At 44.1% G+C, this 14,967-nt stretch overlaps 1 protein-coding gene across 5 annotated transcripts in view; it reads right to left on the bottom strand.

Moving 5' to 3' along the window:
• Window positions 1–12,998, bottom strand: part of LOC124296890 (protein bric-a-brac 2-like) — a 121,945-nt gene extending 108,947 nt beyond the window's left edge. For all 5 annotated transcript variants that reach the window (XM_046747284.1, XM_046747286.1, XM_046747285.1 and 2 more), the window contains exon 1: window positions 10,921–12,998. In XM_046747284.1, coding sequence (XP_046603240.1) covers window positions 10,921–12,042 — 1,122 coding nt within the window. In that variant the 5' untranslated portion in view covers window positions 12,043–12,998. The remainder of the gene's footprint in view (window positions 1–10,920) is intronic.
• Window positions 12,999–14,967: the final 1,969 nt, after the last annotated feature.

Here is a 14,967-nt window from a genome sequence, read left to right as displayed (position 1 = left end):
AGTCCGTTACATTATATTTGTACGAATATGTACACGCGACTATGCACGTTACGCAGTATGTAAGTCGAAGAGAGATATAAAGAAAGAGAGAATATAGAGCGGAGAGAAAAAAACAGAGAAACAGTATCATCCTGTGAACACACACACACACACACACATACACAAACATTTTTATTTCTTAAACATAATTATATTCGCGTTATATACACAGATATATTTATAGATAAATTTAGGTAACGTTAGGCAGCTTTTATGACTAAAAGCTCCAGAAGTTTTGCGCCTTGAATGTGTAAAACTTTGATGCAAAAAGACACTCTACTATTGCTTAACTTTACACAAATAATTAGAAATTGGACAATACAATTTCCGAAAGTTAGTTTAATCAAATTTACGAAGCATAGCTGAAGTTTGAAGAATTTTCCCTGACAATTCCCAGTTTTTCCGATCTGTCGCCACCCTCCATATTCGATATTTCACGCTACTGGCGGAAAAATTTCCAATAAAACCGAACCGAATGGACGCGTGAAAACAGTGTTAAACACGACGAGTGCCTCGTAGAGGTAGGATCCCTTAAATATTGACGACTCAATTACCCACCAGTCATTAATAATCCACCCCCGAATGAACAGACCGCAACTGCAAGCCGTCCCGTCGCTTCGGCACGCTGCAAGTATTCACCCCGGCTTCCTAACGTTTCCTTTTCCGTTTCCACGACCAAGACCGTAAGACCGTCCAGGTATAATTCATTCGTCGTCGCATCGACTTGGACTGGAAAAGTGAAAAACGGAACCGACTGTGCCTGATTTCGAACGAATTGGCTGTATTTTCGGTATGTAGTATAGTACATGTCCTACCGACCCGCAAAGTATTTATGGACACAAGTCCCAAAATCACTAATTTCCGAGATACAGGCTTCGGAAGGGGGGTGGATGGATTTTTTGATATCCATGGATTATGCGATTCGTACGAATTGCAAAGCTTCAAGGGGGACTTGAAATCAAATACATCACTCGAAAACTGCACAGTCGATTCGCAGAGAGTCCGCATACGCGTGAAAAACAGGACAAGTCGATTGTTGCAAGAATCGAAGCGTCTCTTTCTTCAGGCGAAATCCGACGTTGCGTTTTCTTCCGGTAAACCAGCGAGTTCATGGATGGAATCAATCACAGCTTCCTGCCTATCTTTGAGAATCGTCCGTGCAGTTTTTTGAGTGTCTTGTTTGATTTCAAGTCCCATTGAAGCTTTGCAATTCATGAAAATCAGGAAATCCACAGATATCAAAAAATCTGGACACCTTTCTTCCGAAGCCTGTACCTATCTCCGAAACTACTGAATTTTGGGAGTTTCGTCGATGAGAACTTTTGCTCGGTAGGACGTGTACTGCAATACGTACTGAAAATCCAACCAATTCGACCAGGAGCCAATTTCCATAAGAATTCTACGGGGTTATTTGTGCAAATCAATCAATTTCCTGCTATTCCTATCCATACTGCACTTTGGTAGACACAGTGAAACTTCTCTTAACGGACATTATTAATTATCCTGAATAGCGGACACGTCTCGATAACTGACAACATTTTGAGTCCGGATGGTGCCAGCAATTGGGAAGTCTCACTGTACCTGGCAGGTTGAACACACTCGATTTGAAGTTTTCATTCAAGTTTTCGATCAGGGTGACGAAAATTCGATATATTATAAGGTGTACAGCGACTGTGAGAAGAGAAACGTGACGGAAAACAGACTCCTGACAGTTGACAGTCTGTCGCGGCGGTCAACATTATCTATGCCTGTGAAGATTTCCGACTGAGCCCTGTTTCTGAACTTTACAGCATAACGAGGAATATGCGAGACTAGCGTACGTCGGAGGATCGATAGAAACACCCCCGAGGTCGTATACAATATACATATACATATATGTGTTTATGCTGTCATTCATCGGTATTATATATAGCGCGGAAGATAGGCTGTCCGACGTGTCATATATTATAAAAGTTTGTAGTTACGCCGGAGGTTATTTTCCCGTAGAATCGCATCGCGGACAGGAAACGAACGGATTGAATCGCGTATTGACGATACCCTTCTTTTTCTTCTTCTTCTTCTTCTTCTTTCATACTGTATACGTATAATGCTCGGATGACTTTGATATTGCGTAAAAATATAACGATCCGAACCGCGGCTTGATCACCCTGATTTTGACAATCGGTAAACGAGCCATGACATCGCGAAGATACAATAATTTGAAAATTCATTCATTCGATGATCAAAGGAGAAAAGCACCTCATTCATTCCCTTTACCTATACATTTGAAACGGCAAAAGAAACCGACAGAGTCTAGAGATAGTGTCTTCATCAGGCACAGTTTACACGATTCGAATAGCTGAGAAATTAAGACTTCACAACGAGTCGATATGATATCCGAAACTTAGAATCGCTCTCTGCACGAAATTCATCCGCAAGGATTGTATTTTTGGACTACAAAGTCGAACGCGCGGCGAACCAACGTCACGATTCCTTACTAGGTATAAAAGTGTGCACGTCGTTGGTTCGTGATTTTTTAATTCATAAAAAAGGGGGCGGCGGTTTCCAACACGTCCCGGTGTTTTAATCGCTCTTGAAAGTCAACGCGTATAATCTCGATGAAGATGGAAAGAGAAAGAAGAGCAAAGCTGGCGGCTGTGCGTCTATTCTTTTAATTTCCCGCGTATATAAATTGCTACCAGCAGCAGCATCACGTTGGCACAGTGACAAAGGGTTTCCTCTGCTTCTTCTTCCTCTTTCTCACCCCTCTATCCACCCCGGCATGGCTTACTCTTTTCCTCAACTCCTCCCCCCGCAAAGTTTTGCGCCTCGTAACGCGGCCGGCTGTTAGTGGAGCAGACCAACAGCCAGCGGAAGACGCAAACACAGACGGAAGAATCTTGTAAAAGTAAAAGTGTCCGCGCACCGAGGGTCTCTCAAGAGCTTCAAGGCGCTCGCTTCTGTCCCTCTTAAGAACACGGAACAAGAACCGAAACGCACACAGCGTCAACCTGCAATCCCACCTACGATAGTCACGGAACCTGAAGGTACGTACACACCATCCAGAGCCACTCGTTGGCTCTCTCTCTCTCTCTTTCTCTCTCTCTTAAAGAAGTTCGCTGCAGTCCATCGTTCGTTTTCTATTTTGAAATTATCGTCATTTCTCTTTCCATCACGCTTCTACTATGCATCATCGCAAAGATTTAGGTCTTTGTTTAAAACTCGTGACGCTGCGATAAAAAGAGAATCGGAAAATCACTGGATGTAGATCATTTTTGCTCGAATATATCGCTGAAAGCAGCGGGAATTAAAAGCATTCGTACCAATGAGCGTTACTTTGCTTCAACTGTAGATTAAGAATTACATGGTGTCTGGTTAAACATCCGTAAGAAATTCAAGAAGATTAAGAATAGAATATTACCAGGACACAAGAAAATTCGAGGATAGTTGCCGGAAGTTTTTAAGGACAAGTAAAATTCAAGGACATTTTCAAGACCACTAGACATCACGAAAAACTGCAACAAATAGTACAGTACAAACTTTCCAGCAATTCGAATTACACTATAGATAATGTTTCTTGATAAATTCGAGCTTGTAACAATTATCAGTATAAAGTTTGAACCAACCATAAGATCAGGAACGAATGACTACGGATAGTGTGAAAAAGCACATCATACCGCGGATAAACTTTTCCATGACCGTAAGAATCGATAGGCTCTATGAACTTGAACGGCTGCTAAATACCGCGTCGTCGAATTAGTATCGAAACTTGAAAGAGACAGACGATTCGTGTCGGTTCGTCTACCTTTACCACAGTCGAAACAAAGTCCAAGAAGTCGTACCAGCAGCATATACCGGGACAATCTCTCGATACTTGAAAATCAACCGCGCACGCGCCGTATAATTAAATCTCATTGGCCCGCGAAATCTTCCCGCAGCGATATTCTTGTCCGCGACGCAGGCGAGCCAACGTACGCAAAATGTGTACGTTTGAATTTCCAAAGAGCGTAAGCGTTAAATTCCGACCGTTCCTCGAAGAATCGACGTTCCGACCCGATAACGAATGCTTCCCAAACCTTTCCGAGTCACTGCCTCAATTGTTCGAGATTCTAACCTCGAAAATTCATATCAACTAAACTCGGGATGGCCAGCCTGCACGAACGGCCGATAAAACTCGCGCATGCGCGGTTGATTTTCAAGTTTCAAGAGATCGTGTCGGTATATATAAGCGCGTTTCGTCCTACGAGGACGTCTCTTCGTTCGTTCACGACGAGTGTTGTCGACGAGGACGTTACAACTCGTGCGATGGTCGATCATCTCGAACATCACCGCGCAACGACTACTCCAACCATGCACCGCAAACCATCGTACCGCTAGTTGTTTTACACGCGACAATATCGATGAGCTGACTCATATTTTGTCAGCGGGGAATCTCGCGGAGTTCTTTGGTCGCGTGAGCAATGGTCTTGGCTAACGATCAGCCGGTCTTATCGCGTAGCCTGCAGCGGCGTTTTTCATGATCAGGGTAACAACGCGTGCTACATACACGCGCACAATACAACGTCGTCTCATCATTTCTATTCCTCTTCTGTTCTTTCGTTTTTACATCTTTCTTTCCTTTTTCATCCGTACGCCACGAAGCACGACTTTCGTTTCTTCACACCGCGCCAATCGTCGGTGTGATATATAAAGTCGCCAAGTAATACAAGAAAAGGAAAGGAAAACGAGAGAAAAGTTGTCGGCACGTGGGAATCCCCACCCGAAATCTTGAATCCCGCGGCAAAGCGCAGGATTGCGAGTGAAAAGCCACCAGCCTTGAAAGAGGATATATAACGGGAGGAGAGGAGAGGAGGCGTGATCAGACAAACTCGGCTCGACGCAAAGCGTGTTGCGGGCATCGGCAACGAACGTCTGCTTTCCTATTTTCGTCACGTTTTTGCCAATTGGTCCGCACGTTATGCATATACATCCACACCGTCCCAATATCCATGGCGCCAATCAACGCCCGTTTTGGCCAAGCGCCTAGCCGCCTCTCTGCACACACACACACACGGACACACGTGATGCCTGCCCGTTTAAAGCTCGCGTGGAAACCGCCCTCCCGCCCCCCAAACAATGAAAAATTAAAAGGAAGAACGCAAAAGCCTCGCTGCGGGCGGAACAGCGACGCTGCTCAAATATTCTTTTTGTACCAGAAACCGTAATATTTTATATATAGGCTCGCGATGTTCTCGTACACCTACTCGAGGTACTTTTTTTAAAACTTTTTATTTCCTCTCCTATCCTCTCCTCTCCTCTTTCTTCTTTCACCCAGCAGATCCAAAAACCCCACGTTCTGACTCTCCGCTGTGCGCACCCTTTATAACGCGCTAAAATATTCAAATATAAAATAAAACGGCAAGGGGCGGGGGTGGTGGATGCCTGTGCAGTACGGGGAGAAGAGCAGTGGCGGTGTAGTCGCAGTAACATCGTTGTTGAATCGCGACGCGAGGAGGAGTACAGAGAAGAGAGAAGCGGAGAGGAGAGAGAAGAGAGCGAAGCCGAGGCAAATTGCATTAGCCAAGATTGCTGATGATAAAATGAAAATAATACAGAATGATGCGACGCGATAGCAGAAGCAAAAGCAACAGCGGCGGCAAAAGCAGCGTCGGGACTATGAGGCGAGGAGATGGATGAGAGAAGAAAAAAAAGGAATTGAAAAATAAAAATAAATAAATTACAAGCGATGAGAGTGGAGGAAGAAGGAAAGGAAACGAATAAAAAAAAAAAAATATACAATAAAGACATAATAATAACAGCAATTAACGAAGAACAGTCACGCCTGATGCAGCAGACACGTATAATTGTATATGAGGAGTAAAAGATTGGACCGAGATAGGAAGAAAAAATAAAAAATAAAAAGAAAAATAAAAATGATAAAAACATATTTAAGTGAATAAGGTGCAAAAGGCAAGAGCAAAAAAACGAAGACGAAGAAATGACGGGGGATGGGGGGTGGGGGCGCTGTATTAAAATCGCGTTAAAAGTCCCCTGCACTTTAACGATGTAAAAAAACATCGAATAAAGAATTACTTTCGAGGTGAGTGTACATATATATATAATGTATACGTACGTTAGGTTGGTCCTCATTTAGGGTGTTGACGAATTTTTCCCGTCCCACCTCACCAATCAACTTCAAATAATTCGAAAACAACCGCCTGATTTTTTCAGACTTTTTTACATCAGCTCTAAAATAGTCCGCTTTGTGATCCAAGTTTCTCACGGAAATCAACATGGTAAGAACTTTTTTTCTCGGTATATATATTTTATTGTGAGAGGAAGAATGTTGAAAAAAATGTGCAACTCTGAGGTTATAGTCGGCATTGGTACTGCTATCTGAAAAAAAAAAAATAAAAAAATACACATCATCGTACCAGCCAATTTCGAGGAATTGCACACCCTCGAAATCTGATTTTTTTTTTATTTAGAGGAAGTGCGATTCGTCTAGATTTCCCGGTAAGACGATGTGTATTTTTTTCAGATAGTAGAACTAACGCCGACTAAAACCTCACAGTTGCAGATTTTTTTCTACTCTTACAGTAAAATGTATACTGAGTGGAAAAAAGTTCTTACCATGTTGATTTCCGTGAGAAACTTGGATCACAAAGCGGACTTTTTTAGAGTCGAGGTAAAAATCTGAAAAAATTAGGCAATCGTTTTAGAATTATTTGAAGTTGATTGAGGAGGTGGGACGTAAGAAATTCGTCAACACCCTAAATGAGGACCACTCTAACGTGAATAATATATTATGTATACTGAAATTGTTTCGAATCGGCATGTAATAAACAATTCGAAACTCCTGCGTGGTCTCGGCGAGCGAGGACAAGGAACCTCGTGCAACGCACTGCACGTTGAAGAAGAAGAAGAGAGGAATAGGCACGTTGATACAGTTCCAAAAATAACGATCCTCCCGCAACGCCTCGCACCGTAATTCCTACATTATAACACGTTACACGTACGCGGATATAAGAGCTACGCGTCACACGGTGCAAGGTAAATGGACCACGGTAAACGGAGATCGTGTAACGACCCGAGTTATCGGGAGTCTCGAATATCAGGTTTAACACCCAGATTATGGCCACTCTCTGGATTCGCTAACTTCAACGGTATTAACTCAGCACCCGAGCTGGAGATTTTAATTTTTCTAATCCAAAGTAAGTAGTTGCGAGAACGGAGAAAAACTTCATCGTGAATAAATCTTGAGATTGGATTCACGACGAGGTCAGAGGTGGAAGGAACATCCGTTGCAGGAGGATCCAACAACGAAATGAAATGTTTCTTCGGACTGGTGACGATGAGCGGCGACGATGATCGAAAGATAAAGGGAAATGCATCGAGAGGCAGAGTTACAGCAGCAACGCAGTGCTGCAATGCCCTGTACTGATTGCGAATCCACAATACACCTGTTATCGGTCCGCCAATAACTATCGAGGTTTATTGTCGAATGCACGTGTGCCGTGGAGGGAGAGAAGGAGCGTACTTGGCACCACGCGGCATGATAATAGGTTAGTTAGCCGTTATCGATGCTTGGTAATAGACTCTACACGTTCATCACCAGATATTAATATTCTAATCGCGGTGTTATTACCGATACCTAGTCTGGCAGAATTTCACCCCCTGGATCCAGTGAAACGTTCGTCTTTCTTCGAAATTGGGTACGCAAGGTTGGTGTACCGGTTATTGACACGTTTATACCCACCTATCGACCCTTCTCTAATTTCCAAAATTGTCAAATTTTCGATGACTGACAAACCAAGAAAGGTGAATAATTGGGACAGGGTCAATAACTGGTACACTTGCCTTAAACCCGCGTCGATGAAACGTCCTCTTCCTGTGCTCTGCGATAATGATAACACGTCTGCACCGTGTAATAGTAAACTGTATCGAGGGATAAACGGATAAAGGGATCAAGCCGCAGGAGTTACTTAATAACGGTATTAATTCGGGAAGGGTCGACCGTGCGAGAGATAAAATAAATTGGTTGGGCTGGGCAGCACATTGCCCATAGCGTGATGATCGGGGTTGCGAGATACGCGAGTCGACAAATTTCACCCTGTAAGTACCGTCCTCTTGGAAGTTGAAGACGACGGAGAGAAGGGTGACGATATCACTGCAGAGTTTGTAGCAAACGGCGAGTGAATAATTAATAAGAAAAGAATCGGTAAGCTAAATAAATTGCTAACCGTCGAGAATCCCGCTGGACAAAAACATCTCTTGGATAAAAATCCCCCAAATAAATAAATAAATAAATTAGGTGTTTAAAAAAAAAAAAAAAAAAAAAAAACACGCATTCGCGGAATAAGGCTGCAATAATTTCGACACAAGTATTATAAATATAGATTTTGAATATCAGAAGGTTGGTTGCCGCGTCGCCGCTCTCTACGGCAAAGACATTCCGCGAGGACAAGCGCGGCCCTTTTATTCCGCTACGCGTAATTGAATACTGTATGATTCAATTTCTATCGGTCGGTCCCACCGTTCCTCCCATCCCAACCCCGACCCAGCACTCGAGTTCACCTTTCATCAGTTCCTACCGCTTTTTGCAACACCGACGCAGGGGGGGGGGGAGGGGGGGAGAGGACAGACAACGACGGCGGCGTCGGCTGCTAACGAAATGAAATTTATTTGACATTCATACATTTGACAAAAGGAAAAAAGGAAAGAAAGTAAAAAAACAGAAAAAAAAAAGAAGAAAAAAAAAGAAGGAAGGAAACTGGGGAGGGTGGTCCATCGACCCACGCCTAATCGCCCGGAGATGGATTGGCAGAAACGTACAACCGTATACGCGTACACACCGTTACGTATCACCATTGTTTGGCTCAGTGGTGGCGGTGAGGTTACGATAAAGAAAAAAAAAAAAAAAAAACTAGGGAAAAAAAAAGGAGTCGGAAAATCGTCGAAACTGCGAATCGTAAATTCGGGCATTTTTTTCCCACCATTTAGAAAATTAAAAAACTGGATTCGGATCTCTGGTCTGACGGTCCGCTGAGATTGTATTTCGGTAAATTGGAAAATGTATCTTTATTGTCGAAAAGTCACGCGAAACCGTGCGTAAGAAATATAATCGTATATACGCGTAGCGGGACGTTCACGTCCGATGTTTTCAAGAACCTGGAATTCTTCTCGCGGCCATCGGGAGTCGCGGTTGCGGAGGAAAGGCAACCCGAAAGACGGCGTCGAGCCTACTTAAGCTGGTCGTAAAGACGACTCTGCAGGGAGTGGTGTGGTGGACGCGCTCGGCGCGCACCCGTCGATTATTCTAAGTATTGCTATTACAGGGTTTCCTAGAAGGGCAATTTTCTAAATATTTAAAACATACACCGCGTGCACACGTCAGTTCGGCTTATATTACAAGGCTCGCGAGAGAGCCTTCGTCGTCCTTCGAACAAAACCGCAAACGCGGATGGATGCACGTTATGCGTAATATTCCATAGTCTGCATCAGGGTGGTTCATTTTTTCAACATTTCTTTTTTTATTTTTTTTTTTTATCAAGGTGCTACTCGAAAAGTTTAGTGACTGAGAAAACAAAAAACCAATATATATATACAAGTCCGTAAGGTGTACGAGTAAAAATAAATATAAAATATTACAATAATTGTTCGCGACCTGTAAATATTTTCCTAATTTCTCCAAGTTTTGGTACAATTTTTTTTTTCAAGCTTTTGCAACAAATTTGTCGATTGGCAAATTAAAAAAAAAAAAAAAAATAACACAAAGTTAAAAATTTGACCACCCTAGTACACATCGTACCTTAGAATACTTTTGCAAACTCACAATAATTCTGCAACCTCTGATACAAAGTTGTTCCTTCACGCCGCCGCGTACGTTACAAACGAAATTAATTTTCCTCTGTGACTAATCGTAAATGTTTGTTTTGGGTACAAAATGGCACCGGAACACATCGATCGTGCAGTTTTTTCTTTTTTTTTTTTAACGTTCAGGCGTACAACGTTTACATAAAGAATGGAGCAGCGGGCGCGTACCGAACATTCGTAAGTTACGGTTGCAGTTGGTGGGTATAATCTGCGATACCGGGTTGAGAATAAAAAGAGAAAAGGCTAATTCAAACGAAAACCGCGGGAACGTAGGAAATATGCACGAACGAAACCGTATCTCGCGTATTCGTGGGATAATATACGCTATCGGGTAGAGTTTGGTGACTCCTGTTCCAATCGGGGAAAAACGGACAAATTCCGCTTACCTGCGACAACCAACAGCGCGCAGGTTTGTACAAGCAAAGATTTATCGTTGAACGGGGTAATTTTTCCTGACGATCCTTTTTACCTTTTTACTTAGGAAAATATCGACAGAGGTATAAAAGTTAGCAGCTGCATGCGAGTGTACACATGCGCACGTATAGAAAAGGTTCAAACACGTTTCGGTTGATTGGATTCCCGAATTACGGAATCACGGATGAACCGCGCTCTCTCCTAATGTCTTGGAATGAAAAATCACCAGGCGATAGTAAAAAAAACTGCTCAACTCCAAGTCGAGTGAATATTTACAGGGATTTTATTCACTCCAAGTACTAGTTGCGTAGTTTTCTCTCCGGCGGAAATTTAGAAAGCGATTTCCGCGACGATCGTCACCGGAAGTTGGGAATATTCTGGACTGATAACGTTTTACCCGCGCTGTTTAACGTGTATCACGTGACCTCCTGTACGATCGGCCGATTCGTAGTCCAAGTCAAGGTCCGAGATATCGAGCCTCTCGACTTCATGAATAACAAATGAAAATCCCAGTCCCGATGTTCGACCCCAAGAAGTGATGGATTACTGTGAGTCTCCGTCTTATCGTAGACGCTTTCGAATGGGAAATCGAACGATGAAAACAATGTATTGCAAAAATTTGTAAAAACTCACTCTTTCCTCCTCGCGTATCATCTCGGCAATCCCAGGTTTGATCTCGAGGTCATCGGCACCGGGAGCTGAGTTCTGTCCAGTTTGTTGATGATGTTGCTGTTGCTGCTGCTGATGCTGCTGCTGCTGTTGCTGTTGCTGTTGTTGCTGTTGCTGCTGTTGTTGCTGCTGCTGCTGCTGCTGCTGCTGCTGTTGCTGTTGATGGTGATGATGATGGTGAACCGAAAGCTGCTGAGATCCGATCTGAGCGTTGAGGGGGGGATGGGACCCGGAAGTAACGTGAGCCGACACGTGGTGGGCGACAGGATGGGATGCCTGGCTTGTCGGTAGGGGCAAATTAGCGCTCGTTGGGAGGGTTAGGGAGGCCGGAAGATCGTGGAGGCTGAACTGGGGTGTTACGGAGATACTCGGGGCTGTCGGTGAGCCGAGAGACCTCGGTGCCGAGGGATGAACACCGGATCCGGAATTCTGACCGTCGCCGGCTGCCGCGGCAGCGACCGCGATGCCCAGATGATGATGCTGGTGTTCGGAGTGCTGAAGATGCTCGTCGGCCTCCCTCGCCGGGCTGTTACCATTAACCGGAGAACGTTCGCCGACCGACACTCTGCGTCGTTTCTTCCTCGGTAGACCAGGAAGCAGAGGAACGGTCGTTGAAGACGAATTAGTCCCAGAGGCGGTTGGGCCCGATGACACGGACGAGTGTTCGTCCTGAGCATTGGACGGTCTCGAGGTGGTGAGTTCCTGCTCGTTGTTCACGTCCGCCAATCCCCGTATCTTGAGGCTCTCGGCAACCTTCAAAAGAGGGCCGATCTGCTCCTGAGAGACGTTTATCTCACCCTTGTACATGAACTCAACGGCGGCCTTGAGCTCCGGCCACTTTATGTCCTTCATTATGACGATCGGATGCTGGCACGGGTTGTCGAAGAAGAGCGCCTGGAAGTACGGACTGCACGCCGATAGTACCATTTTGTGAGCCTTGACAGAGTGACCGTCACAGGCCAGCGTGACGTCGACGAAACTCTCGCTCTGCAGTAGCTGATCGAACACGTTCGTCAAGTTTGTCTGATAGTTGTTCCATCTGAGACAGAATTGTTGCGGCGACCCCGCGCCGCTCTGCTGCGTCATCTTTCGACCGATTTCAGGAGGATGTTATCGCCCCTCGGCCGAGGCGGTCCTTGATCCTCGTTCGTTGCACTCTGTAGCTTTGGTGCGGCAGCTGCGGTTCGAGATACTCGCCCTCCCTCTCTCTCTCTCTCTTTGTCTCTTTCTCACTGTATCTCTCTCTCTCACCTCCGATTCGACGACGAAGCCGGCGGTGGTGACTCGCCCATCTGTAACACGGTTCAATCACGTCTATAGGCGACGACGAGTCCGTTTAACCCCCAATGTATTCCCCAGTCTGTTGACACCCTCAACCGCGGACAGTCCGTTCAACAACACTGTAACGACATAACGTCACCCAGTTACCACGCATACGTACAAATATATCTCTACAAACGTCAACGATCCCTGTCACTCTTGTAGCAATTTTTCACAGTTCAGAATTCACCGTTTCCGACATGCTTCGCAGATTTTTCATTTTCCGTGATCGTATCTTCGACCCGACTGGGGTTAGAAGTAAAAAAAAAAAAAATTCTAAGTTTCTCACTTTAATAAATAATCACAAGCACGAATTCGCCAATGATGATAACAAAGTGAATATTATACTGTCCGAAAATGATATCGTCCTTACGAATACTTCAAGTTACACGAAAACCGAACGCGATATATATATATACACACATACGTACATATACATATATATATATAATACAAACGGCAAGCAAAACGATCACGATTTCTGATTAACGCGAGTCTCTCAACCCCTTCCACGATACGTCTTATTACTTCGCTTTGTACAACAACTTCGGTATGAAATTTTATCGTAATCTCGTTTACTGTCCTCCTACAGTTTTGCGGCGTACAACCTACTGCGGGACTGCAGAAGTTTAATAAAACCGCGATTGCGAAGGAGGGAGACTGTGCGGCGGAGGTTAACAACGATCGACGATACCGACTAATACGGTCCTCCCCGTTCGACGAGCGCGCCGCGACTGAGCCGGGAGTAAAAAGCGCGCGGCGCTCGTGGTTCGCGGGCGCGTGGATGCGCGGCTGTCCTCCCCCCCCCTCCCCGATCCCCCTCCGCCCCGCGCGCCGCTCTCTCAGAGAGGGACCGAGGGGGGAGCAAAAGAGGGAGGGAGGGAGGCTGCCGCGGAGGGACGGAGGGCAAAGCCCCGCCTCCGAAAGACCGCCCCTGACGGCCTCTCGCCGGCGTTGCTTGACGCTGCCGCCTGCTTACGTGCAAGTTTACCGGCCCGCGATCGGAAAACGTGAACGAGAACACGGTTTATCAACTATCGCGATACGCGTTCTTTTTTAATCCTTTCAATCAATGGTCGGGTGCTCGGTGTACCGTCTAAAAAAAAAAAAAATTCAGATTTCCTATCGTCTTATCAGAGTTTGTTGTACAACTTTGGATGATATTTGTTTGTCTTTTTGATAACACCAAAAAGCCCCGAGTAACAAGTTTCGGTCAGAATCGTAGAGTTTTAAGTGGTTGCGTTTTTTTTTTTTTTGTTTTTTTTTCGATTTTACGTCCGCGACGACGGATCCGCCATTTTGGATTTTAAATCCACGAGGGAGAAAAAATTCAGGCGAAGATATCGAGGTGAGAAATGTGCGACTGAAGGGGTTGAACCAAATATCTATCGCGACTGATTTTTGCTGATTGTAATATGCTGATTCGACGAAAATACGTGCATGTAATTTAGAAATACGGAAATCAACGGTGTAATTCATACATTTGAAAGATTTATGTTCACATGATTACGTATGACATGATTATTTACAATTTATAAACTTTACTTTGACTGGTTTAATTTCTAACGATATCCAAGATTTTCTACGACTTCTTAAGATTTCAAAGAGATTTCTGTTATAACCTAAAAGATTTCTCACGAATGCCAATGATTGTTGAGGCGGAATTTCATTTTAATATTATTCTGATTTCATCGCGATTTCGGAGATTAGGAAACCATTTCGAATGACATTGACACCGTGATCCCTGATAGTGAAACACCCCCCTTGTATAGATTAATATTCCAACGAGGCAGGATTAGTGAAATCAGAAGCTGCTGAGAGAGGGGATTAACACTCCGAATAAACGGAAAAGAATTCAGTTAATTACCCGAGGAATTGCTCATCCGAAGTTGCAACTACCGCGGGATATTTGAATCACATAGTTTTATACATCATGGGTAGAAGGCAGATGGTGTAGATGCGTATTGTATGCCACAAGAGCGTGCAAGTTCTGTACATTGTCTAAAGGTTTGTTACAGCTTTACGATGTGTTTTAATAAAAATTTTGTGAATAGATTAAATCCGACCTAACCTGACGATTGTATTAACTTCATGACGAATTAAACGCAGAGTTGAAAAAACAGAAATTTAATGCGAAGTCTTTGGGTTATCGGGAATTGTTGAACGATGATTGTTGTCGCATTCCGTACACTGGATCAAGATAAAGTCAACTATTTATATAATTTACTCGACGCAAAATCATGGGGAAAACAAGTTAGTTCGCAACAAAATGAGAATATTAAGTGGCGCGGAAGAGGGTGGAGGAATTTGGTGCCGCGCGACGTTGCATGAAACGAACGAAATGACGAAAGTAATGGAAACTTGTAGTATAAAGGTGGTACCTATACGTTGCTCGGCTAGTCATTACAGGCCAACGGTCATAAAGCGAGGATATATAGGTATTGTATGTATAACGAGAATAAACAAGAAAACGTCGTTGCACTTAAATTCTTGAGCTGTAAAACACAAGCCGAGCTATAATAAGTATAATATAACCTATTGTAGGTGTGCGCAAGTGTGAATACACGTGTGTGAAATAAATCCTCTGTACCTATAATCGGAAATATATCGTATGGAAGTGGGTACATACACAGAATATCGCTGCTCAAGCTTATAAGTTATACGTATATTAGTTATTCTGCAACGAAGACG

Source organism: Neodiprion virginianus, chromosome 2 (assembly GCF_021901495.1).
Source record: "Neodiprion virginianus isolate iyNeoVirg1 chromosome 2, iyNeoVirg1.1, whole genome shotgun sequence".
NCBI lineage: Eukaryota > Metazoa > Arthropoda > Insecta > Hymenoptera > Diprionidae > Neodiprion > Neodiprion virginianus.
This window is presented reverse-complemented; position numbering and strand designations above follow the sequence as displayed.